This window comes from Syngnathus typhle, linkage group LG16, assembly GCF_033458585.1.
Source record: "Syngnathus typhle isolate RoL2023-S1 ecotype Sweden linkage group LG16, RoL_Styp_1.0, whole genome shotgun sequence".
NCBI lineage: Eukaryota > Metazoa > Chordata > Actinopteri > Syngnathiformes > Syngnathidae > Syngnathus > Syngnathus typhle.
In genome coordinates this window covers 9,801,446-9,828,567 of record NC_083753.1, presented here as the reverse complement: position 1 = coordinate 9,828,567, position 27,122 = coordinate 9,801,446, and the positions used below count along the sequence as shown (strand labels likewise).

The following is a 27,122-nucleotide window of genomic DNA, read 5'->3' as shown; positions in this document are numbered from 1 at the left end:
TGCAATCCGGAATTCCTTCATGTGTAAAAAAAAAAAAAATTGTAAAGTTGCATGAATCAAGTGCAACACGCGTCTCGCCCTTGGCAGGATTTGCAATGACTGAATTTGAATAGAATGTGTGTCTTTTTTAAGGTTACTATCATCACTGATGCAATTTTCTGAATGTGTGTTCTTTGAAATTTAAAAGGTAACCTTTAAAATCACGTGACTTTACTATTGATTGTTTTAATGGGTATAAATTCACATGCGCTCTAATTAATCGGTGTCAACAGATTGATCTCATCTAATGCTGCCCTTATTGTAGGTTAATGGCTGTAATAGTAGCACTTAATTACCACTTAGGTTGAATTTTATCGGCGTGGACTTGGATGTGCTTTTAAAACTGACAAAGTCACGAGTTGCCTTATTTGACTCGTGGTTATTCTGAACATAGTCAAATCTGTAGTTACAAAAAGGGTGCGCACATTTATTATTTGAGTTATATTGGTCATAATCAAATATCTAAAGTGACTTGACTTGGAGTCATTTTTTTTCGTATCGTACCACAAAAACTGTGTTTGAACAAGGGTGTGTAAACTTTTTATATCCGCGATAAGTTGGTAGTGCGTTTTTTTTAATGATTGTAGCATGTGCAACTACGCAATTGAGTGACAACAAAACTGACGTCAGTGTTCTAATTTTTTTTCCCCAACAGAAAATGTTTTTACTCGCAATGCCCTCAAACACAAAAGCTTTTTTGTCTGAATCATTTGATCGGGCATTTGTTCATGTTGGCTTTGTTTCCTGCCTTGTTTCATGAATCCAAATATATATACAGTATGTCGTAAATGTGTGCTGTGTGCTCCAATATTGCTCCACTCGTGATTCCACCTTATCTCAATTCTATATCAAGGCTCTTTGCTTCACAGTTATAACGTTGAATCCAACCTCTGACCTTTCTGTTTGGACTTTGCATGTCCTCTTTGTGCTTTTTTTTTTTTTTGCGTACTCCAGCTCTATTACACATTCCAAAAAAGTCCATCTTGGGTTAATTGAAGACTTCTAAATCACAAAAATCCAAGTCAAAGCCCCGGAGGCCAGATCAATTCATGTAGCCCAGTAATTGATGCTTAAATTTATTTAGCTGAATGGATTTGTTCTTTTCAATTTGCAGCAGAACATCTAAACCAAAACAGATTTTTTCTTTTTCTTCCTTATACGACTAGCAATTCTCGCCCAATCAAATCCCTTTTTCATGACTTGAGCAACAGTATTGATTGATGGCGACAAGCAGCGATCGGAATTATTAGCAGCTTTGTTAGAATCTGCTTCTGTTAGATAGAGCAAATCCACTTGTTTTTGTTCTGGACAGAACTGTCACATGAAAACACTAAATGTGAACGATAGCATTTTACTGGAAACCAAACACGATCTGCTCTTGGAAGCTAATCAAGTACCGATGTGTTTTTTTGCATGTGTGTGTGTTTTTTCCAATAGGAAATAGACATGATCAATAGGGTGACCCTGATTAAAGTTGTTTTTCACAATGCATTAGCAATAATGAACAGCTTGAAGTTGGGCTTGTTTGTTTTAAACAAAGGCGCAATTGATAATATTGAATTAGATGTGGTTTGGCAGGGTTCGCTATTCAGCATTAGTTAAGGCAAACTTCTAAAGTCAGGCTCCAAGATTAATAAAATAATTGTCAGCGCCTTGTCCATTTGTTCAGCTATTGTCTGATCACAATGGGCGGTCATTATCCGACTATTCGTGTTAAAATGTCAAATGATTTATGTACAGAGATAAATGCAAGCTATCGTTAAAATTTTGAGTTGAACGTTTTTTTTTTTTTTTTTAAAGGCACTGCTGTTATTAAGAATATAACGGATAATTCCTCAAAACATTTATAGCACAGCAAATGTCAGTAAGTGGGAGTTCATCAAAGTCACGGTACAAACATCGGCTTTCCTGCCTGTGCAAGCACGCAAGGGACAGACTTGAGAGCAACACTCAATAATTACCGAGCGCGGAAACAAAGGAAACATTTCGTCCCTCTTTCTCCTCCGTCAAAACTGCACCATTTCAGAATAAAGATTCACTCTACGTCTCAGAGGTGATATGCCGGAAGGAAAGCAACAACAACAAAAAAAACGCCTATTATCGTGATTATTCAGGCCTTTGAGGTCCCTGAGATCTTAAAGTTTGATGTGTTTTCCGCGGCTGCTTTTTAATGTTCAACATTAAAAGAAGAATTAATAAAACACATTAAAAGAGAAGTGACCTGCTTAGTTGATACAAAAAACGCATTTAATGAAAACTAGATACCGGATGCCTTTTATCATTAGAGCTCCGTAAAATTAACATGTTTCATAATATTTGGCGAAATCTGGTGTGGATTAATTTGACCGGCCCACGCAAAGTCATGACCATCAACCCAAGAATGGACATTTGGGATGAATTAGAAGACAGACTGAAAGCCAGACTTTCTTGTCATTTTGTGACCTTGAATGTGCTCATGGAAGAATGATCCATTTTGTGTTTGATAATCGGCGAAATAATTTTAACGCGATTCAGGAATGGAAATATTGATTGCCGGTCTAACCTCTAATTTTATTCAGGCAAATGATGAGAAAAGTGCGACTTATAGTCGGAGAACTTTTATGACGTTAGCGTGATCATTGACTCACGTTTTTGTTGACTCGATTGTTCCCCGCTGCCATCTTAATGAGAAGTTTATAACTCCCCTCACGTCCTTTGCTTCATTATGTGCTTCCTTTCCTCTTCCTTAATTATCCTTCATCTTCACATCGACGCATTCCCTCGTATTACTCAGCGGCCGTATTTGGAAGTTACTCAGAGGGCTGCTAAAGTGAACGTTGCAATAGAGGACATTTACGAACACAAGTTGTTCCGCGGGGACAAAATACTAAAGTCTGAATGAGCCGGTTACGATTTCAGGAGTGGATGAACAAATAATGTATTCAAACTTAGCATTCTATGGCGTAATTTGCAGTTCCCTGTAGATGGCGCTGTTTCTCTGTAGTAGAACATATTTACATATATTTAATACACACCACTACCACTGATTTATTCGTCATTATTTATTCATCTGACAATGTTTCAGGTAGTGTAGTCCCGGCCGGTGCTCGAAAGTGGTTTTGGATCTTCACCCAGCCTAGCAAACCGTGTAATGGACCGAGAAGCTTTGTGTGGGGGCAATTTAATTTATCGTTTTATACAATGAGTGAAAATATTTTCAGAAATGCGCAAATACCAACAGACTGACTTTTGTTGAGCAAGTAGTTGTGTAAAATCAATTAAGTAATTTTTCATGTTCTTTTTAATACAAAGCAACGATTCATTGGTTAAACGAATAAGTAATGGCGTTATAGAACAAATTTCCTTAGTGTGTTTGTCTAACTTCCTCTTCCAACTGGTTTAGTTATGTGACTGTTAGAAAGAATCAAAAGAAGCCTTTATAAAATGAGATTCCTAAGAATCCTTTATTGATATTTCTCTTTTTCACCTTGGAATTTATGGATTATTTTTACTTGTTCATTTGCAAGGTTGTAAAACTCAATGCACAGAACTGGGCAAAAAATCAAGTTGACTAAACTTGACCTATATTGGACCTAGGTATAGAATATTTCAATACAAAATAACATTTGATTCCATCTTTATCCTCTGTGCTTTGGGTTGATTGCAGATTGTTTTGCACGCGCCTTTTGAATGTGCACAAGTGGCACAACCGTTACTACAGCAGGGTTTGCATTACCTAATTTTTTTTAGGTGAGGGGGGGCGAGGGTGGGGCCGGGGGAACCGTCGGAAGCGAACGTCGTCAGAAGGTAGCAAGCGCGTCTCTCGGGGAGGGCCGGGAGGATTCGTGTAGTGACGTCAGTGCAGCAGCATCAGCATCACTAAGAAACCTCAGTAAAAACATCGACCAGTGCGCAACTCGGGCCAAGAAGCGAGTCAACCAACCAACCAACAGCCGCACCAGCCGCTGCGTCTCTTGGAGCTGCTTGCGTGCGTCTCCTCTGCGGCTACATGAGGAGCTAAAGGCGCCCGAAACAGTGCTGACTCTTATTCTTTTTTTGGGGGGTGGATTGACTACAAAAACAAGGGAGCCATGGACGATTTTAGAACGCAAAGTGCTTTTCTACACGTCGCCGTTCTATTAAGTAAGTGGCAAGTTTAATCAGTCGATTGTCTCTTAAATCTGAAACTTTTCTCTTGATGTTATTTCGGACTATTTTGTCAATTTTAATATGCAAACTCTTATTCTGATGTGTACTTTTAAACATGCCTCTATTCATGTTGACATTTAATAAAAAATAGCACTGACCTAGATTAACCACGGGGCGAACTTGTGAGGACTTTAATTGACATGAATTGATATGTAAGTGGCGAGACTTGTGGAAAAAAGTTGAGAATTGTTGACTGAAAAGGGAAAAATCTGTTATTTTAGCTTACTAATGCTTTATATATACAGTACAAAAAATATATATGTATATATATATATATATATATATATATATATTTATTTATTTATTTATTTTTCTAAGAAAGCCATTTGCTCTGCATTAAATCCATAAAAAAAACTTCCTATAGTTATGTACAGTATTCTCACTGCTATCCACATCCGAGTGGGGTGTTGTTCCACGCATGCTTTCTAATTAGCATTGTTGATTTAAAGTGTTTTTTGAAGTGCATTGCACAAAGGTCGCTCGATTTTGAATGGCCGCGGAGCTCGATTTTTCTTTGCCAGTTCTTTATCCAGGCCACTTGTTTCTGAGTTTCACCCTCCGTTGTGATACTGGAAACTGCTTATAGGCAACTGTAATTTACAAGGACCCCCAACCGCACACCTATTTATGTCCCCCTGCAGCGTATGCAGAAGCCCCTCTCAGTAAGTGCATCCTGCCAAATGGGGAGAGAAGACTTTCTATAATTGCTTTAGGCAATCAGTGCCCCTGTATTGATATGTGCCAAAACTCTCCCTTCCATGCCATCTTGCGTGCAACTTATAGTTTAGCTTTACATATATTATGGAGGTTTTTCCTGAATATGTAAATACACAACAGTTGTTGAATATAATTTCACTGTGTTTTTGTTTGTGCCTGTTTTGTATCAAAGTGGTGATTCATCGCTACTTTTGGCTTTCTCTTTGGTGTTCTGATCAAATTGCATCATTCAACGTGTTAGAACATGGTCAAAATGAATTAGTTCCTTTGATGGACGAGGTTTTAGTGGAATTCTCAATGGCATCCCTCCCGCTGCTGCGTTCAATGTTAAATACGATCATCAAACATTTCCACACAACATTAACATACAATATAGAACAATAAATGTTAAATTCAGGCACCCCAGCATTAGGCAATCACAATGGTCACAAATCAGTTGTTTTTTTTCCTCCTCTTGAGAAATAAAAAAACACGATTCTCATATTTGAACAAGCCATAAGACGTCCAAGTGTGCCATCTGTTCTCTATTAACCATAAAACCACATGAGCAATGTCTGTTTTGTTCATCTTGGAGTAAAGCTTAGAGTTGCCTCATAATTCATTTCCTTTTATATTGCGCTTGAAAGCATCAGCAGGTGTATCAAAATGTAAAATAAGCAAATAAAAAATGTTCTAACAGTATATATTTGTTGATCGTTATGCCCATCCTGAACATAACAATCTAAATAATTTAGCGTACTTGCATTTGATAACCAAGTCTAGCTTAGGCAAAAAGGAGTGCAATACTTGCTAGAAACCACAAGTAGACGCAACACCATTCACTCATAAACTATTCCGTTTTTGTCTCAATGGAACTATAAAAGTAAATAGCACTGTCGCCTTCAAAACAGCCCTTGTGTTTGGCCATCGTTATTTTTTTTTTATAATATACTTTTAAAGATTTAATATTGTTATTCAATGAGAGAATCCGATTATTCTGAACTCTCGTAACCACGCAGTAAAAAAAACACAACTTAATTCTTTTGGAACTAAAACAATCATTCATTCTGGACAAAGTGATTTACGACAACATTAGGTTTTACTTTTATCTTTTGAGTTGTAGGCAACAACCGTTTGTTCTGTAAACTTCTTATGAGATGTAGGAAAGCCAATTTTCACAACAGGAAAATATTTGGTTGAAATCTTGTACATTTTTTTGCCGTGTAATTTTGAGTTCACCCAAAATATTTATTTTGAGTTGCATACGCAGAACGCTGTCCATCACACGGAAGTTGCTCAGCTAACCATAAATTTGGGCTTCTTTAGACTGCAGCCAAGTTCAGGCAATGACTCCAACTCAAAACGCAATGAATCAACATCAAATTCCACACAATCGGCCAAATTTTCCGCGAATGTTTAACAAAAATTGATAACACTTCGGGCATCTGTCTCAAAACACACAAACTCTGCATAGGAAACTTGAGATTTGAACCTCAAACTTCAACTCCTAACCACTATGCCGTCCTACTGTGCAAGGATTGCTTTAATATGCCCATATCCTGTGTTAGTCAATACAATAGGAAGACCACAAGTTGTTTAAAACAAATCAGCTGTTGGCATGATGAGCAGTTATCCATCCCTGTGTTTCATTAAAGAAACCTCGAAAAGTAATTCAAATGCTTACCACATTTCTGTCCTCAGTAAGAAAAACAATATTCAGTGTTTAATCCAAAATTGAGTTGATTATTTGGATGAAGCAGTTGTTGTCATTCTTTATCATTTTTTGTTGTGTGTGTTGAAATTGAAATAACCTGTTAACCCATTTCTTGGTTGCTTTCACTCATACTCAAGGTCGTTTCTATTGGTCATTTGTAATGTAATAACCAAATGTGTTAATTTCCAAGGAGAGCATGCGTCACTACTTTCGCTGCAACGTGCGTCATGAACGAGCTGCCTCGCCCAGTTAGCGTATGTCTGGCTCGCTCTCACGCTGTATGGCTGTGGGACTCCGATAGCAGCAAGCAGAAGCAGCATAAGTGCACAAGCGAAGTGGCTGGATGAGAGCCAACTTGATGTTGCAGATGAAAGTGGCGCTTTCCCAGGCATCACTCGGCCGCCTCCTTCACGGACACGTGAGCGAGCCGTCGCTCCTCGTGTGAGTCGTGGACTTGAAGGACCTTTTCTTTCTTCTGGTTATTAGCAACAAAGTAGTTGAACGTTGACTTGGTGTGGATTTCAACCAAGGCTGCCGATCCATTTTGTGACATCATTTCAGCCATTAGAGCAAGAAGGGTCATGGAACAAATCTAAAATGTTTCAAATTAAGTCATTTCCATTTCTTTGGAGTTGTCTTAGCAACTCCGAAATGAAAACAGACTGTTTCCAAGCACACAAGATGCTAACAGAGTAGCCAATGTCAAGGCCTCCACGATCGCATGATGTATCACAAGATTTGAGTTCCCGTCAGTTCATCGCTGCATAACGTTAGGGCCCAAATCGTCGAGGTGGGGACTTTTCATTTTGTTGCTTGAATTGGAAATAGACATGCCGTGTACATCGGTTGGTCATGATGATGTTCTGATCTAACTTTAGAGCCAGACTTAATCCAAGTGTCCAATTCTGATTTGATGCAGTTCATATTATTCAAAATGCAAATGCCATCACGTTAATGTAAAGAGGCCATGTCACCATCCTTCTGAGCTTTCACTTTCATCAAGATGCTAGCTTGCAGTACTTGAGTCACCTTGGATTAAATGTTTCCTGTATTAGTTTATCTTGTGCTGCCATCTCTTATCATAGTTAATTGTCGTAGACATGACATCGCAAACACGCAAGTCAGAAATGGAGTCATGGGACTTCATTAGTTTACGGAAGCCTGATTGACTGCATGTGAATATTTGCGAGAGGTGTTTTAAAAGATGGAGAAGTAAAGCGGACAAGAATGTTCATACTTGCAGCCGACGATTCATCAAAAACTGCCTAACTTGAGCTCAACCAACTTGAAATTTGTTTTGATGACATGGCTGTGAACTCTCATGATTCTCTTTGCACTGAAGTCTCCTAAGGCCCAAACAATCGACACATACTTAGTGTTTCATATATTGTGTTTGTCTTGGGATTGCAGGAATCCCCGGTAGAACAGGAGCAGCAACTCTTGAAGTGAAACACTCACAGCATTTGAGAGCAGAGACAACAGCTTGATTTGATGATGATTTGTGGTCTCCAGCCGAACTAGTTATATTTTACTCATTAAAATTTAGCAGGGTCATTAACAACATTTCTCTACAGTGTGCCGAATTTTGAAGATTTTTGGACTTTAATCAATACATAAAAAAATGTAAGGCTCATTAATTGAATCAAAATTCTTTGTTTAATTCAAACCTTGTCGCAGGGAAGCTGTTTTATCTTCAGAGGAGATGTCCAATCATTTGTGGGCTCGGTTTTTGCTTTGTTGGAACTTTCCATTGGAAGAAAGCCCTAAGATGTTCATTTATACAAATACCACTGGCTTGTTTCCCCTTTTAAGAAGAGCCAGCCAAATTTGGAAGTGACTGATTTACTGATTTCTCTCTCAACTCTTCCAAAATAGACTTGGCAGCTGAACTTTTATAAAGCGATGTTATCGGCTGCTGTTTTAGACTGAACAATGCCCTCAAGATACGCACGGAACCCCCAACCGCAACCTATAAACTTAGCCAGCAAATGGCCCCCGAGCTATTCCGTCCTCTTGAGAAGACGTTTCTGTCTGCGGGAGTGCCAACATTTGCTACGTCACCGACTTGATTTACTATAAGAGGACAGAGCATGGCGTTCAGTATCCCAGGGCCATTCTAACTTATGTGAATGATGAAGTCAGAGAATGTCATTTAGCAGCATCATTGAGTTAGCGAAGCTCCATCACTGAGAAGGCAATAAAAATGAAGACGAATGCTCTTGCGTTCCTGTATATTTGTTCCCTCTACCACAGTCATAAGATTAACCATTTGCATGGCTCGAGTATCTTTAGTATCTAGGAAATGCACAGTTAGTCTATTTTTTTTTACACCTTACTTTGTCAATTAACCTGTAAGCAGTCCGTTTCTGCCGGCAACCTACTGGCAGTTTGCAGCAAAGTTGTCAGATGAAGTTTCAATTTAGCATGGCTCAGTTTAGCGGCTATGGGATTTGACCTGTCAGGATTGTTTCGGATCGGGGGATATGTTAAGCAGGTGGAGAGAAAGTGACGGCATGTGGTTTCGCTTCGGTATAATGAGATTGACCATGCCGTGTCTTTTTAGTTTTGCTACGTTGAGGGTATTATGTTAAGGACAAATATTTTGGTTTCGTAACAGCCCTCTTAGTCATCGTGTGTTGTTGTTTATCGTTATGCTTCACAGAGATTGTTATCTTCAAGATTTTGTGATAAATCTTAGATGTCTCGCGGATAAAACACATTTCTCAGAACTTGGTCCTCTGCGGTCTACAATAGAAATGTGCAATTTACTGGTGGTCTGGAGCAACAGCATATTTTCCCTCTGAACCAAACCCTTGATGAAATCGAATGAGAAGCATGCAACCACGTTTACTCCCGCCGGGTACTTTGGGGCTAACCACCTTTCCGCAGCCTTCATCCTAAAACAGCAAGTTGAATGACAGAAGGAAGGGTAAAATTGTAGTTGTGTTCGTAAGCAGTCTGATTACTTTCTTCAATTTGTCCAGTTTCACATTCAGTGAATCGAAAAAGTAGATCCGCGGGTGGTAGTGAAGGCAGTTTGAGATTTTAGGGAGATTCCAAACACCATTGAATGTTAATAATACCCCATTCGTGTTTTATGACATGTATTTATATTTAATGAATGCTAGCCTTTCTCTTTTCTTTTTAAACAATTGTGCTTTCTGCATTCAGCAGGCGTCAAAGCTATTTTCTTTCCCAAGTATTTAATAGCTTAACCCCCTTGTTAGCGTTCTGGCTGCTTTTATTAAATAATTTCATTAGTCACGCTTGGCCTTTTAGCCCTTACCCCAGGGGCGCCTTTGCACAGTAACACGGCTTATGTTGCAATGAATTACAGCAATGCCATCGTCGTCTTCATTGTTTGCTGGTCACGCTCTTTAAATATTCACTGTATCACATGCAGCGTCAAGTCCTTCATCAATCCACCACCCCTCAAGCAACAACACAATTCTTAACAATCATTTGAGTTTATATAGCTCTACCAAGCTATAAACTGAATATGAAACAGTCAAAATTGCCTCCATGTTGCCTCATGCTTCTGATTAACTCGTAGCAGTGTCCAAAAAGTGTCATCAGCACATTGAAGAGAATTTTAATCGCGTGCTATGTGTTCATGTATGTTGTTTTTTTTATGTCCAGTTTGGATTACGAGTACTGATTTATTTGTTTTCCCTCTCTTTCTTTTTAGTGTGCAGTCACTGCCACGCACTTCTGGACACTTTTCCAGACGACATGTCAGATCTGATGCTTCCTCGTCATGCTGAGACACAAGATGTCAATCAATGTAATGGTCCAATTGCTTTGACTGTTCTCCAGTACAAGATATACTGTATTTTCCGGACTATAAGGCGCACCTAAAAACCTAAAATCTTCCCAACAGTGCGCCTTATAGTCCGGTGCGCCTTATATATGGACCAAATTCCTAAATTTAAACTGACCTGAAGCATTGTGTCATGAAATCAGTCATAAGTGGCCCGCTGAAGACTATGAATCATGAATCAAAAAGACTATGGATTATTATTTTGTGATTATAAACTAATTTGTTGCATCTGAAGGTGAAATAAAAAAGATAAAATGGAGAATGATTTGATTTGGATTAAAAATCTGACATGATGCATTAATGGTGCGCCTCATAGTCCGGTGCACCTTATATAAGGACAAAGTTTTGAAATGGGCCATTCATTGAAGGTGCGCCTTATAGTCCGGAAAATACGGTAATAAAAGAAGCTAGGCTAACTGTTAGCATCATGTTAATGCGATTAGCTGACTTTTATGTTAGAAAAAATGCTACCCGTCTTCATTTAAGAAGACTTTATTAGAATCTCTGAGTTTATTTTTAAATGTCAATTAGACGGTACATGATGGGGACACTTTCTATTGTGTCAGTGAATAATCAGTGAATCTACTTTTTAATGAAAACGGCTAAATACCGTATCCCATTCAAAGAGACTTTTGTAGCAGAAGGCAATAAAGCAGTTTCATAAAGATGAAGAAATCGGACTCCTTTGCAATCCTTTCCAACGACTGTAATTAAATCATGACGACAGGGAAATGAAGTCCAATTTTTTAAAAGAAAGATAACACTAATAATGGACCTTACGCTCGGATTATCCCCTCAGGGAATCCGTTTGGCAAATTAGCTGAAGTGGCAGTTTCCTCTCCAGTCATCACATGACTAGCTTGTTTTTCAATGTGCTGTACGGCTCTGATGCGGACACACGCACACAATCAATCAACATAAACAGAGTGATGGTCTGTCTTTTAGATTTTCTGATTTTATCAAAAAGGAATTTTAAAAGCATGACCCAAGGGCCGTTGTGATTGCTTAGTTGGTGATTTGTAACTTTCCGTATATTTCCTGCAAACAACTTCTCCCAGCTTTTCTGGCAAATTACATGTCGAGGCAATTATTGTGACATGCGGTGAAGCTGTACAGGCTTGTTAAAATGATGCAGGATTTGCGTGTAATGAAAGACGGGAGGCTTTCTGTGGATTTTGGCTTGAAGTGGACCATTGCCACTAATCACTGTAATTTAATTATCAGTTTTGTTCTGGTGTTGAATTACGCTCCCACATATTTGAATCGTACAGAACGTGCTTCTTATCTTGCAGTTTCTTCCTGTGACTTTGAGTCAACGTGTCTCTGGACTTCATCAAAACACAGCCAGCAAAGTGACTGGTCCGTAGTATCTGCACGACAAACTGAGCGAGAAGGTCTGACGCCTGAGGCGGACCACTCGGAGGGGAGCTCTGATGGTGAGAATCTCAAATTTAACATGTCTTGCGATATGAAATATTCATAAGGGTTTATCAAAGCTCTGTGTCTTTGATATCAAAGTCTGCTCTTTCTCTCAAACCCTTGCACTGACATTATGAAACGACTGCTTTTTTTCTTGAAGGTCACTTTCTTCTCCTGAGCCCCTCCTCTGGTGCCGAGGCCTCTAAGAGATGCGAGTATTATTTAACCAGCCCAATCATGCCAAAAAGTGAGCGCCAATGTGTTCTACGTCTGGCCCACTATGAGACGACACCATCGGCAGGGAATCTAACGGTCCTGATCAAGTCACTTGACTCCACTTTGTTCGGTGACACCGCCGTGTTCAAACCTGAGAGGAGAGAGGACCCCAGGTATCTATATATTTATATAGATATTAAATAAAATTAAATAAAATTAAATAAAATTAAATAAAATTAATGCAGAATAGAATAGAATAGAATAGAATAGAATAGAATAGAATAGAATAGAATAGAATAGAATAGAATAGAATAGAATAGAATAGAATAGATCCAATAACAGTAACGGTAGATTATGTTGTGGCTGGTCAGTGAAGTTCATTATCTCCAACTTGCCCATTTAATTAGTGCGTGAATGAATCAGTGTGTTGCGATTTGACGTTCACCTAGAGAATACAAGTTTGGATTTAATGCACTAGAAGGCCATGCAGTCTTTCAGACCAAACAAGACCAGAGAGAGTAATGCCTTTTCCTTTTGTGGTCCTCAAGTTTATGAGGAGCGATGTTCCCAGAGGCTGTGTGGAATAGAATGCCGCATGGGGAAAAAGCCAAGAGTGTTGTTTGGGAAATAAGAACAGGTATTTGCTATTGATTTAATGCCATGGTGCAGCCCTCTGTAGCACAGATGAAAGCATTCCTTTCTTCTTGTGTGGATTCTGGAAATGAATTTATGTAATCTCTTTGGACAGAAGAAGGATGGATGGGCATATGCGATAAGTTTGTACCATGGCGGAATTGGTGTGTGCAAAAAATAATTCAACGATGGACACAAAAACAACCTGTCTCGGCAGCTCGAGTGAATTATTGTCAATAAAATGTATCAGTAGTTGCTTCAGTGTTTCATGTTATTAGCTTATATCAATATTAGCACAGTTTAAAAATAAAATAAAATAAAATAAAATAAAATAAAATAAAATAAAATAAAATAAAATAAAATAAAATAAAATAAAATAAAATAAAATAAAATAAAATAAAATAAAATAAAATAAAATAAAATAAAATAAAATAACAAAAGAGCTACCTTCACTACATTTTGCAGAACGGACTGGGAGGCGGTGGAGACTGGGATAGGCTCAGTGGACGAGCCCTTTCAGGTGATTCTGAGCTACACTGGATGTTTGCAGGGTGGCTCCATCGTGGCGCTCGATTCACTGCACTTCATTGACTGTCAATCAGGTGAGTTCATAAGAGACAAATCAAATTAACACAACAGATTTTTTTTGCATTCTAACTCGCATGCACGATTTTCTGTTTTGTGTCGTGGTTAAGACGAAAAGGATGAGGTCATCCCACCGGATGTGGACTGCGGCGATCATTACTACTGCGAACAATCCGGATATTGCATCGAGCAAAATTATGTGTGCGATTTCCATACGGACTGCCCTTTAGGAGAGGATGAGGGCCTCATCTGCGGTAAGGTTTTATTTAGCACTAATGCATCTTTATGACCTGTTAATGATGTTATTTTTCAAATATTGCTCACTTAAAAAAAATTGCTTGAAAAATTTGTTAAGTGTAAAAACAGGTTATTAGATTATAGCTATTTAGGAAGGTTTCTAATGCTGACCCTGACTAGGTCCACCTAAAATTATTTCAGGTGTTAGTATATATGTTTGGAAAATCAAGTCTAAATATTTTAGAGTGAAACCGGTCGTTTATGCCGCTCGAGCTTTGTGCCGTCTTTTACATTTCACGCAACAGCCAAAATCCCGGGCTCTGTAATTAACCCATTCAAATGAAAAAACAATTAGGAATCAATTGAATTTGATTGTTTACCCCTCAAGATAACAATGTAAAATAGATTCGAGTGGCTGCTATTGCATTTTTATAAGGCTGTATACTTAGTGGGAATGAAAGAAAACATTTAAGATGTGGTTAAAGTGTTCACTTTCAACATTACACAGAAATAAGACAATTGGGAATCACGCTATTTATACACAGAACCGAGCGGGTAACTAACCACAATTTGTCATCCTCGGAACTAGTCAGTGAGAGCCTACAAGCCATGGGGACCCCTTGAGCTGCAGCCCAATGTCATCACATACAGTCACAACTTGATTGTTTTAATTCCATTGTGGTGAAGCAGGAACAGAGTCATAAAAACAGATGACGACATTCACATTAGACTTATCAATAACAGCATGCCCTAAGCGTCGCATGTGTCTTAACTCTAAATTTACAACACGCGCATTGCCTTCCACTGGGAAATTAGGATTCCGAGGAAAGAAGAAGGGGGTCTTGGTAGCAGCTGCGGTCTGGTGTTTCAATGAGCTCTAATGACAATCTGCTGTCTTGTACAGGTTCGATGCCATTTGGATCGTACTGCTCATTCGAGCAGGATGCTTGTGGTTGGTCCGTGTCCAAGCAGCAATCGGCTTGGAGCAGGGTGGCCGGAGGAGAGTTGCTGCAGAAAAAAGACATGCGGGGCCTCACCCTGAGCACTACGCCTGGTAAGCAAAATGAAACCAGGTCGGTGATGTTTGCAAATGGGTTTGAGCGATGCAGAAAAGAAGATCTGAACCAGGAGGTAGGCTTAGAGCAAAATGCAAAACAGGGCAGGATAAGTATAGAGTACACCACACACTCCAAAATGTCTGGATGCAAAGAATTTGATGATGAGGTTTGCCGGTTCAGTAGAGTCCAAGACCAGCTTAAGAATTGCCAGATGCTAATTTGTTAGATAGCATGCAACCGCTGGCCTGCTCCAACATGCCCGTGTCCAAAGCTGCAATTACACGCTACACGCGTACTCAGGGGAAGTGTGGATAGAGACAGAAGGCTCAAAGCCTTCCACAACTGCTGACCAGAGTCATTGGAGACCGTTGGCTCAGCATGGGTGATTTACGAGCAGGTTTCTGGCCTTTAGCTGAATATGGAGCATGTTTGATATTTTTTGTTGTTAGGACGATTCCACTGAACTACTGTCAAAAAGTCTATCATGAACATCATTAGAGTGGAATGGATCATATGAGTAAGATACATGAACAGTTGCGCTTGAATGTATCCGTTGCAGCCTTTAGCAATGTAGCGCTTCATGTAGCTAACTTGATTAATGGTCAATGTCCCATTCACAATCATTGTGTGATTGACTGGCAGTCAGTCCAGGCTGCGTTCAGCCATTCAGCAGAAGTCAGGCTTAGCTCCAATCCCTCTGAAAGCCTCCTTAGAATAAGCAGTATAGAAAATGGATGGGTGGATAAATTAGTCTCCCCCACCTTATCATGGTGAAGAGATTTGTGTCTGAATGACCCTTGTAGTTAAGTTGTTTATTTTCTACCCCCAGGACACTTCTTGTTTCTGGAGATCAGGGAGAAACATAACCTGCACGAGGCATCTGTCCAGAGCCGTTTTTTCCCTCCACCTGTCTCCAACAGAACTTGCCAGGTACGTTATTCAGACTGTACTGCTCGTCAGTCACCATAAATATCTTTTTTTGAAATGACATTTGTTTGTGCAGATGCGTTTTTCTTTTTACTTGTTTGGCTCCTTCAATGGCTCCTTGTCGGTGGCTATAGAGGAGAATGGGACCTCCACAGCGCCATTGTTCTGGGAGGGACATGGTCAAGGGAAGGATGACTGGGAGGATGTTGTCCTGCAGCTGACAGACATTCATCATGGGTACGTACAGTATATTCCTACACAAGGAACTTTATTGCTCATATTGTGCATTTAAGTCAGTGTAGATGGGAAAAAAATGCTGGAAATCCTAAATTGTGCATAACGGATGGATGCGCATGATGTCCTGGAGGCCATAGCACAGAGTGAACTCTATCAAAAGATTTGAATAAAATTTTCTCTGCAAATGAATCTGAGGACAACATGTGTTTTGTCCTGCTGGACTTGACTGCACCGTAATATCTTTATGGCTCGGTCACGGCATCTTGCGGGCATTGGTGAGAGCGCTTTGGATTGGTTTCGATCCAACTGGGCAGACTATATGTGTAAACCTCTGTACTGCTGTCTCATGGAGTTCCCCAGGGTTCAATTTAAGGGCCCTTGGTTTTTTTCTTTATGGCCACAGGTTTCCATCTTGCAAAAGCATTAGTATTTCCTTCCATCGCTCTACTGATGACAGCCAGATTTATATACCACTAAACAGGATAAAGCACTCTGTAAAGCAATTATCTAACCCTAAATGGAATGTGTTTTGGGCCAGGTTCCGTGTTAAGGTCACAGCTGTTTGGCTCCAAGGCTCCCATGCTGATGTCGCCCTGGATGAAATCGCCCTCACTGCAACCTGCTTTGGCACAGGTGAGAAAAAACAAAAACCTCACATTTTTTTTAATCATGAACCCTTTTAATTACTCGACCAAAGCATGGGTGAGTTTCCATTCAGTTTGTTGTAGAGCTGCACTGGCGAGCCGTTTCAAATATTTTGACCGCCTGCAGCTGCAATAGCAGAGTCATTTAATTATCATTTCCTTTTGCGAGATCAAAACGGAATCTGTCATTCTTCACCTTTTAACTTCCTGTCTCATCACAGATCTCAACTCTATCCTGCCTGTGGCCGACCTGAGGGATTTCTTTAGTCCCCACGGAGAGCCTTCATTTTCAGGTGATTTTCCAAAACGTCGTACTTCTAATCCATTATGAATGACAAATCTTATTAGCGTGTAATGGATTGTTTAGCTGCCGTGTCGCTTGATGCATGAAGCTTCCAAAGGAACCGTTAATCCGTTCTGCATTAGTAGTCATATTCCAAGTGCCTCCTGCAGTATTTCAAAATCACAGAACTTTCTTTCTCCGCCCTCCCTCAACGTTTTTCTAGAAGTTTCTCTGATGACTTGGTTTTTCAACTCGTGCGGTGCCAGCGGTCCCTATGGGCCGACCCAGGCCCAGTGTGACAGTACCTACAGGCATAAAAATGTCAGCGTGACTGTGGGGAAGGAAGGAGCCTTTAAGGGGGTGCAAATGTGGAGGGTCCCTGCCACCAACAGATACCTGTGAGTGCTTTTTGGACTTATCACAGTGATTCCCATGCAAGCTATTCTGAAAGCTCTGAAGAGCTTTTCACGTCGCACCATGTGCATCTCAAATGTCAGGTCACCAAAACGAATAGTACTAATAAAGGCGGTAGAGTACATTCTGTGCCCGGAAATTCTAAGACCTTTTGATTAAAGCGTGTTTACACAACCACAACAACACCCATGAATTATTATTACTGGGTGTCACTCAGAGTTAAGACTGTCTTTATGTTTGTTACGACATAGCCAAGTTTTAATGTTATTGGTCGTAGTCTTTTATACTGCCCCTGGTGGCCAAAGCACACACATAACAGTAGGAGCCCGCACATTACACTTCATTTCAAATTAAAAGTGATTTGCCATACAAGTGTTTTGATTATTTAGTGTGGTCACAGAACAAATTAAAGTTATGGATCATCATTCAGGATCTCAGCTTACGGCGCCGCAGGAGGAAAAGGGGCCAAAAACCACAACAAGCCCAACCATGGCATCTTCATATCGGCTGTGTTCCCGCTGGAGAAAGACGAATTACTTTACATTTTAGTGGGTCATCAGGGAGAGGACGCGTGCCCCGGGGTGAGTGTGGTGAACAGCTGAATGATGATGTTTGAGAGGAAAAAGTTGGATTCAAATGAATGTCTTGATTGTGTTCTGCCCTTTTGATCCAGAGAAATTCCCAAACACATAAAATCTGCCTGGGGGAGTCATCTGTGATCGACACAAGGGGGGAGGATGACTCTGAGTGGTCTGGAGGGGGAGGCGGAGGGGGCGGAGCTACCTTCATCTTTAAGGTGATGCAAGGCAGATTTGCTGTTGATTTGCATAAACATTCCCATGATGACAGGAAATGTTATGTCAACTTTGAGGACATTTCAATTGATGTGGGAAGTTATTTTCCCTTCTTGTTTTTTGTTATGAAATATGTTTCCTTTCACACTTATCAACCAATTCAAACCATTCCGATTTCCAATTATTCACAAAATTCCGCCAACGTCTCTCCAAATTAAATAATGACAAGTTTCCTCTCAATTCTACATTTTCCAAAACAACGTTTCAATGATTTCCAAAACATTTCAGTTCACTGGCGGCTTTTCAGCGTTCATGCACGATTTGTACTGAATTGCTTTCTCAAGTTATTATTACTTTTCTTTTTAGAATCACCATATTGATTGTTATAACTCTAGCAAATGAATGGGCTTTTTAATACAACTCACTAACAATTTTAAAAACGCATTTATTGCGGTAAAAAGTATTTTAGTGATCCTGAACGTAACCCTTCAAAATCGGTATCACTCCCTGGAAAATTGGGGGAAAGAAATTCACCAAGGAAAAAAAAATCCTCGCTCCACCAGTATTTTTGTAAAAATATGAATTGGTTGATTTTCATATTTCTCAAAAATTGTAAATATAGCTGAAAATTTCCAAATCATTTGTGTGCTGCTATCTTATCAGATGGAGGGCGATGAACTGATTCCCTTGCTGATTGCGGCCGGTGGTGGAGGAAATGCTTACATGGAAGATCCGAAGTCCAGTCTGGATCAGATAGCGCTGGAGCAGTTTGAGAACAGCACCACGGTGCCCGGCACCAATGGCCGAGCCGGTGCTGCAGGTACTGTCACCCAAATAAATCTTCTCATCTATTCCGAGCAGGTTCTGAATGTCAACTTGAATTACTTCCTCCTTAGTCGTACGATCGATGAAAATTAAATCAGCTTTTTTAATGAGGCTGCTTTTTATGCACGGCTGACCCTAAGTTTGTGCTTTTATTGACATTTCACCCAAGGACAGCAAACATTTACACACCATTAAGTGTAAATTGGATCGATACCTCAGATGGGTGCCAAGTGATGTTTCCAATGTTAATATTTTGCCCTCTGCTTGAACATAAAATCAGCCTTGAACGCAAATGTTAAACACGTTATACATTATCCAAGATAACCGCGGTGAATTCCACCACACATCCCCAATTTTCTCATGCATTCCGACACATAAGTGCATGACAAATAAGAAAGGAATGGCGCTCAGTAGCGCAGAGGTCAGCCAACAATCTGTTTGTCAAAGGAGAAGGACGTATAGTGTACAGGCCAAATGGCAACCCGTTGAGCAGAATAGATTTGTGGCTAAAACTGACAAGTATTAAAGTCAATATTTTTGACACAGGTATTGGAAAAAAAAAACGTTTTGTCCTGTTTTGAATATCTTGCCTAAACCTCAGGGGTCATGGAAAATAAGCATGAAAAGATAATAATCATTTTGTTTGAATTTGAAATTGAATAAACATTAATTCCTCACAGCACAATGATTATCGAAAATCATGAAAATTTGTAGTGTCATTATTTTGACAAGTAACCACGTAGTAATTCACATTCTGTTAGTATTGGCTTTTTTCTTTTGGATTAGTTTCCAATCCAAGTGGAAAATGTGTCCGGCAAACGGCCTCAAAATCATATCTTCAGTTTTGAGTTTCATACTAGACTTGAACAGTGCCACGTCTTTCCATTTCCTCAAACACATGTGATTCATGACAATTGAAGACCTGCGAGAATTATTATATTATCTATCTGCATGTGTTAGTCGATTCTTCACGTATAAATATCCGTCATTTAGCGTGGCTTAACACCAACACTGCACAGTTGCTATTGATTAGCCCGTTTATTGTGTTCACACTCATTTAACACATCGTAAATCAAAGTCATTGTGTGAAGTGACACTAAATAATTCATCACTGTAAAATTTTGATTAGAATTGTATGTGGTCAGCTTTGTTTTCTCACAGCAAGTTTGGCGAAAACAAAAGATACGTGTGGTTTGGATATTTTTGCACATTGCATTGTGCACGCATTCCGACGTTAGTTACGTTTGAATCTTGGTACCCGATGTTATCCACCTTGACCATGTGATTCTTTTAATTTAACAAGAATGTTTCTTGGACTTTTCTGCAACATAGCAGGAAACCAATTTTCCTTACGCACAGCGCTTAGTTTGTTGGCTGAATATTTAAGTCGAAGGGCTCTATCTCGATTAATGCCTCTGGCGCCAGTTTAACTTTCTAAATCTTCTCATTTGAACACAAGAAAGCCGTGCTGCTGTCTTATTGGGCAACTTTTGTCCATGAATTGATATAGTTCCCCAGTCGGATATTTTCCCGGCGAAATATTAGGTGATAAAATGTGTTTACGATTCAACAAATCAATTACGAAAGCAAATGAAGAGACAATTTGTGGAAATCATAAGAAGATTCTAATATCTTATGTGTGATGTCTTGTTAGGTGGAGGTGGAGGTTGGAAAGACTCTCCGACCACTCATCTGGTGGCGGGCAAGTCCCTGTCAGAAGGTGCTGACGGGGGTGCAGCGTGTCTTTTATCCCAGTCCAAACTGGGTTGGTCCACCTACGGGGGGTTCGGAGGGGGAGGTGGCGCCTGCACGGCCGGAGGAGGGGGAGGCGGATACAGAGGTGAATTCACAGCTGGCCTCAATTGCGTTGAAAGCGTTATTGATGTGCGTCCATTCCGTGACAGGAGGTGACGCCGCGTTGACGGATGACATGAAAGCCGATGGTGGCAATGGCCTCTCCTTCATTCATCCAGATGGAGAGATTTACCTGCAGCCTCTGGCGGGTGAGTTTAATATGTGGAGCTTGATATCCAAAAATAAGCTTGAGATGAAATAATGGATGGTTGGAGCAATGATGACAGCCATTTTTTGAAATGGATGGATTTTGACAGTTGTGTCTGACACCCTGATGTTGGCTCTTTTTTTTTTTTTTTTGGACCCGAGCTTTGTTTTTGTCTGCTTGCCATCTGACTCTGATTATGTCGTGGGTGGCACACAGCTAATTCTCAACCTCATGCTGATACTTGAACTTGCGTCAATGCTTCATTTTCAAATTAAAGAGTCCACAGCACATGAAAAGCATTAGGAGAATGATTTGAAGGAAAACAAAACTATTAAGCAGTCCGCAATGTCAACAACATCAAACATTATCAATAGTTTAAAGGCGGAATCATTTCCTAAATTTCAATATGTTGTGTGGAATTCTGTTTGATAGTGTTTATGAAGAAATTGACAATAAAGCAAACTTTGACTTTGAAGAAGCCAAATCCACACATTTCACAAACATGCTAATAAATAAATTATTGTGGTGGAACACATGTAGCTCATAATCACTTTTTAAGAATGCATGATAGTTTATTGTTTGTTTCAGCCATGGAGAGTCACGGCGAGTGTGAAATCAAAGTGCAGCTGAATTGCAGCCACTGTCAGTCTCAGAGCTGCAAACGCAATGAAGAGACACACCTCATCTTCTGCCTGTGCCATGACGACGAGGTCTTGGCCAGCGATAACGTCACGTGCGTCGACACAGTCGGTGAGGAGATATTTTCAAGTATTGCTGTGTTATTATGATTTTTTTACGGCCAATAAACACGCAGGCTGGCTTCTTCTTCTCGTAGCGCCTGCAGTCCAGCCTCCTCCAGCTCAGATGTCGACATCGCTGATCCTGGCAGTGGTCACCTCGGCCGTCGTCAGCGGCGTGGCCTTGATCTGCGCCGGGGTCATCCTCAGTAAGAGACTCGTGCGGTTTTGCGCCGACGTGGTGCCCGCCACTTTTCATCGGCTGTGAGGCACATCCGTGGGAGCAAACTTGAGCAAAAAAAAAAAAAAAAGGCATTACAAAGAAAGGGCATTGCGTTACCCTGTGGAGGAAATACAAAAGCTCTTCATCCACAAACTGGAGCATTGTGATAAATTGGGATTCACAAAAGAATCGGGGAAAACAAGTTTTTACTCCGCTATTATGCACCAAGTGACAATTTCTGGATGACATGCGCCTCCCGGGCATTCATGCGCAAGATCAGAATCATTTACAAAAAAACACTTGGGACTCATTAGAGTCCCGCTTGCTCAAAGACACTTTACTGATCATTCTTATTATCATTAAAATTCCTAAAATAAAAAGATAAATATATATATATTTTTTTTTATTGAGGAGCAAGAGGTCAGAATCAATAGATCCGATAACACTGCTTATACATCTAATGAGGCATTATTATTATTATTATTATTATTATGATCATTATTGTACCACGCTGCCATGCAGTTAATTTATATGCTTGCCGCCAGATTATTGTACGCACCGTTTTTGTAGAGGCCGACCTCCATGTACAGCATGTACCAAACAGTGAAGAGATTTGAAGTACACCCGGTAATAATAAATGAGCTTTTCTTTGATTGATGGGTGTAAGGAAAAGTCGTGCATGAAACATTGTAGCTAGGAATCAATCAATTTATTCATGCTTACCTCGGATAGCAAGAAAAATGGTTTGTAGATGGCGGCAAAGTATTTTTTTTCTAGTAGACATTGTTCTTTGGGCCCAGGATAATCTATATGAAGGATTAGAGAGCATAAAAATAATTTCAAGAAATAATGTGCAATTTAAGTTTGTCTCGAGTTTGAAAAAGTGTAATAATATTGGTGAATTGTTTTTATGATGACGGGCACTTTCCTAAGGTATTTTACAATATTTGGTATTTCCATCACATTTTCAAGGGTACACTTGAAACACAATGGTGTGATGCCATAAAAAAAAAAAAAAAAACCACTTGTAGCTAAAGTAAAGATTTGCAAGATTGCACATGCAATGATAGATTGCGTTCCAAGATTATTTGACTTTCTTGGCTGAAAATTGCCATCATCCATTTTTTATGGTATTTGACTTTGGAGGTTTCCCTACTACTTTTTCAGCTATTCAACTTTACGATAGACTATGCAAAGATTTGGCTGCTTTGTCCCTTTTTTAGAGAATGTGACTAAATGAGGAAACCCAAAATATTAGAAACACTTTAGTGCAGTTGTACACTCCAATTATTATTGTATATATCCTTTTATTTTTGATACAGCTTTTATATTGGATCAGCCGTATCCACCATTGTGGCCGTTATCATTATATTTGTGTAATATAAAAATTGAACAAAAATGGGAGGGTGTGAACTTTGCATATCTGGCAGACTGTGTAATATTTATCTAGTAATCTAGAACGATAACTGGTAGAACTGATGACTCATATTTACACATTCTACGCTTCCTCACAACTAAATGCATCCCGTGTAATTGTGTGACACTGAATAAAGCGACACAAAAAAGATGGCATTTATCGTCCAATTGTGTAATACAATTTGAAACACAAAAGCTCCAAAGGATAATGGTGTCTCTTCACCTGAGCTCTCCCCCATGCAGGGAGGTAGTCTGTACCCCAACCCCCCCCATCCCATTGTCATCCCCAACCACCTCCTTACCATCCTCCTCCTCATTCCTCCCTCCATCTCTCCCCTCCCTTCCTCATCCCCTTCCCTCGAGACCCTCGCATCTGCACCGGGCGCTGGCTCGACGGCACCTCTTACCTGCACGCAACGCCCCCCTCCCTGGCAGACTACCAACCTGCATCAGGGCCGCGGCGGGTGAGTCCCTGCTCCCTGGTGTCGTCGAGGATTTGTAGCAATGGAGGGACGCTGGCATCCCTTTGCGTATAATATGAAAAGCGGCAATGATTTCACTCGCTGCTTCCTTATCCAAATTCCATAAAAGGGAACTAGTGTGTAAATAGATTTTAAATATCGTTCCGCTTTGTTATCGTCCCCAGTGTGGCATCGCTGGAAAAACGATCTGCAAGCAGTTAGGGGCTGCCTGCACAGCCCCGAGTACAAGCTGAGTAAAATCCGTTCTTCCACCATCATGACAGACTACAACCCCAATTACTGCTTTGCCGGGAAGGCCTCGGCGCTCAGTGAGCTGAAGGAAGTCCCGCGTAAAAACATCACGCTCCTCAGGTAAGCCTTACCAAATTGTTATATTGGTGATTTATGAGTCGTCGTCTTTACGTTTATCTGGATTTGTGATATGCTTGCAGAGCCCTGGGCCACGGCGCCTTCGGTGAGGTGTACGAGGGTCAGGTCCTCGGGATGAACGCCGATAACGGCCCCATGCAGGTGGCCATAAAGGTCAGTTGCTATTCGCGATGTGCACCTAAGCACTGGATGACAGCTCATCAGCGGGAGTGATGTTTGTTACACATAATCCACTCAGCAGGGGGGGGGGGCTATCCTTCCCATGCAAAGGTCACGGTGAAGCGATGCTTTTCATTTCATTCCACTCACCTGAAGATGCTTCTTTCTTTTCGCCAGACTCTTCCGGAAATCTGCTCAGAACAGGATGAGATGGATTTCCTAATGGAGGCCTTGATTATGAGGTACACATCCTGCATTGGCGTAATCATACAAAGTGCACGGAAATCTTCCGTTGCGGTGAATATACGACGCTTCGCTCAATCCAAATAAAAACAAACTATTTTGTCCTATTTAGATTTTGATTCCGGCAGCATTTCAGCTTCTTTTCTTACTTGGCCTCATCAATCACTGCAGGGCTAAACGTCATCTTTTTATTCTTCGTACACATCTTCGTACCCATTCCGGCTAGCTACGCTGATCAAAACGATCAAAGTCTTTCTTTAAGCGCTGTTTCATGTTCACAGGCATTCTCTGTGCATAGTGGCAGCTTTTCTAATGTGAGCTTGACTTATTATCTTCCGCGCTACATCTTCTGGATAATGACTCCCGCGTCCTCCGCTGCACTCGGCTTTGCCGCCATCCATCGAATGACATAAAGATCGGGTCCTAATACTCTTCCTGTCACAGCTCTGCCTCACGGGAGCTTGAATTATATACATGCACGTGTTCTACATTCACTCCGGGTACGTGCACAGTCTATCCTCCAAAAGACTTCTTGGCGGATAGAGCTCATTTTCATTAATCAGCTTTTTTTTTAAATCTGTGATTCGTGTCTGTTGGCAAAGTTTGAATGTTCAATATTTAAAAGTCAGGAGTAGAGTTGGCAAAAGTGACAAGCAGAAAAAGTTTGGCGTGTGTATGACATCGTTATCAAAATGACCGACCCCTTTGTGAGAAAAATCTCAACCATTCCAAAGATTTTCCTTCTCGCCACGAAGCGCCGAAATCATCCGCTCTGCAGATAATAGAGATCCAGCCGAAAACCTGACCAGCTTATAAATGATTCCATCAGAAATTCAAGTTGCTCTTTTCATCTAATAGTGGCTTTTGTACTTATTGGCAAACTGAGCACCAGAATGTGCGTGACCGTTTTCCCGCAGCAAGTTCAACCACGAGAACATCGTCCACTGCATGGGCGTTAGTCTCAACAACCTGCCACGTTTCATCCTGCTGGAACTGATGACCGGAGGAGATATGAAGAGCTTCTTGAGGCAGAACAGACCTCAACGTGTATGTCTTCTCACACACACTTCACGTTAAACCCGTTGCGTTGTTTTCTTTACGTGAGCCGTGTCATTTTCAGGGCCAAGCGGCTTCACTCAGCATGCACGAGTTGTTGCAGATGGCCAGGGACATTGCACGAGGTTGCCGCTACTTGGAGGAGAATCACTTCATACACAGGTAGTGATTTGCTGTTTGTTAGCAATTATTGATAACAACTTATATGTTGTCATTAATTTATTCTTGCAGAGATATTGCTGCTAGAAATTGCCTTCTTACATGCCCTGGACCTGAAAGGGTGGCCAAGATTGGAGACTTTGGCATGGCCAGAGACATTTACAGGTTTGTATGCTAACGTGCTAATGCAATAGCATATTTATAAAGTTGTAAAATTCGATTCACACTTCGATTTAATGTTTTTTCTAAAATTTCCTAGAATTAGACCGCATGTTTGTAATTAATTGTCTTTTTGTGAAAACACCAATCATGTTAATAAGTTCTAATAATAAAAATGACGAAACAGGACACAGATAAAAATCATTATGCAATATTTTGTTTCACAGTACATTAACTTCCATGTATTATGGAAACTAAGTTTACAAGTGTAAACATAGCAACCTAAAAGTCCTAAAAAAATGGAAAATGAACAAGTCACGTGGTAAACATGGTGAGTTACATGATCTGGATTGAGAAAAATCACTCTGACATACTGCAGGATATCAACTTTTTCTTGATTATTTCTCGTTTTTGCAATGACCAGAGCCAGCTACTACAGGAAAGGTGGTCGTGCCATGCTGCCGGTCAAGTGGATGCCGCCCGAGGCTTTCATGGAAGGAATCTTCACTTGCAAGACTGATACATGGTGAACACACACACACACCCTGGAATATTCACCAACCGGACACAACATTAGGTACACCTGCACAAACAAATAAGATCGAATACAAGGGAAAACGGTGGTTGTCATCGTTTGTAAATGGAGGTCGATGTCTTGTTCATCGATGCAGTATGCACACGTTTATCAAAAACACATTCATTTGATATAGCTATAAAAAAGGATGCAATCCTATGGGAACATGTTGTAATGAATACAAACCAGATGTTGCTCCATAAAAATAAAAGCGTCGTCATCATGAAAGCGAATGTCTGACATCTTCCAATAAATCACATCTACAAGAGGCTCCTTCGGAAGGGGGCGAGTGTTGCTTGAGGGGGGAAAATTGAACCACAACCATATGGACACAACTTTCAGGGTGTGTATATGTGTGTGTTTTTTTTTTTAAAGAAACATCTACAAATAACAATAAGTTACCTGCATAAAATGTAGATGGCCAACATTTGCACAATCCACTCAAATTTAACGCAAGAACTGTCGCACACAATGCTTAGTTTAGACACAAAAGTGTATGAATTGAACAGTAGGTTTATTATTGTCTGAACAAAGGAGCAAATGGATAGCTGCATGGTTTTTTTTTTTTTATAAATAAGGCTCAGTCTTGATTGCCATAAGAAAGTATTTAACATTCAATCCATGCTCAGCTTGAATCCCCAACAGCTGCTTAGACTTTTAGCAGGGAAACATACTTAGAGGAGACAGATGTTTTTTTTTTTTTTTATGCTTAAGGGAAACCATTACCAAGATTTCGCCCGTGATGAAAATCAGTTTTACACCTGTGGTCTGGAATGAATAAATAAAATCATTTTCAATCATGAAGGAATCACTT

The 27,122-nt window shown here is 40.2% G+C and overlaps 1 protein-coding gene across 3 annotated transcripts in view; it reads left to right on the top strand.

Annotated features, from left to right (window-relative positions):
* Positions 1-3,830: 3,830 nt before the first annotated feature.
* Positions 3,831-27,122, top strand: part of ltk (leukocyte receptor tyrosine kinase) — a 27,201-nt gene continuing 3,909 nt past the window's right edge. Inside the window, exons 1-26 of one of the 3 annotated variants that reach the window (XM_061300797.1) lie at positions 3,831-4,161; positions 10,326-10,421; positions 11,750-11,893; positions 12,037-12,265; positions 13,191-13,327; positions 13,421-13,564; positions 14,452-14,601; positions 15,435-15,535; positions 15,609-15,769; positions 16,308-16,402; positions 16,635-16,706; positions 16,923-17,094; positions 17,541-17,691; positions 17,784-17,906; positions 18,568-18,724; positions 20,384-20,569; positions 20,634-20,732; positions 21,320-21,481; positions 21,567-21,677; positions 23,754-23,940; positions 24,021-24,111; positions 24,295-24,359; positions 25,278-25,407; positions 25,481-25,578; positions 25,648-25,740; positions 26,159-26,260. In XM_061300797.1, the coding sequence (XP_061156781.1) occupies positions 4,110-4,161; positions 10,326-10,421; positions 11,750-11,893; positions 12,037-12,265; positions 13,191-13,327; positions 13,421-13,564; positions 14,452-14,601; positions 15,435-15,535; positions 15,609-15,769; positions 16,308-16,402; positions 16,635-16,706; positions 16,923-17,094; positions 17,541-17,691; positions 17,784-17,906; positions 18,568-18,724; positions 20,384-20,569; positions 20,634-20,732; positions 21,320-21,481; positions 21,567-21,677; positions 23,754-23,940; positions 24,021-24,111; positions 24,295-24,359; positions 25,278-25,407; positions 25,481-25,578; positions 25,648-25,740; positions 26,159-26,260 (3,308 nt within the window). In that variant the 5' untranslated portion in view covers positions 3,831-4,109. Of the gene's footprint in view, positions 4,162-6,239; positions 7,168-10,325; positions 10,422-11,749; positions 11,894-12,036; positions 12,266-13,190; positions 13,328-13,420; positions 13,565-14,451; positions 14,602-15,434; positions 15,536-15,608; positions 15,770-16,307; positions 16,403-16,634; positions 16,707-16,919; positions 17,095-17,540; positions 17,692-17,783; positions 17,907-18,567; positions 18,725-20,383; positions 20,570-20,633; positions 20,733-21,319; positions 21,482-21,566; positions 21,678-23,753; positions 23,941-24,020; positions 24,112-24,294; positions 24,360-25,277; positions 25,408-25,480; positions 25,579-25,647; positions 25,741-26,158; positions 26,261-27,122 lie in introns of those variants that run through there. The other 2 variants (XM_061300796.1, XM_061300798.1) reach the window with 2 other exon arrangements.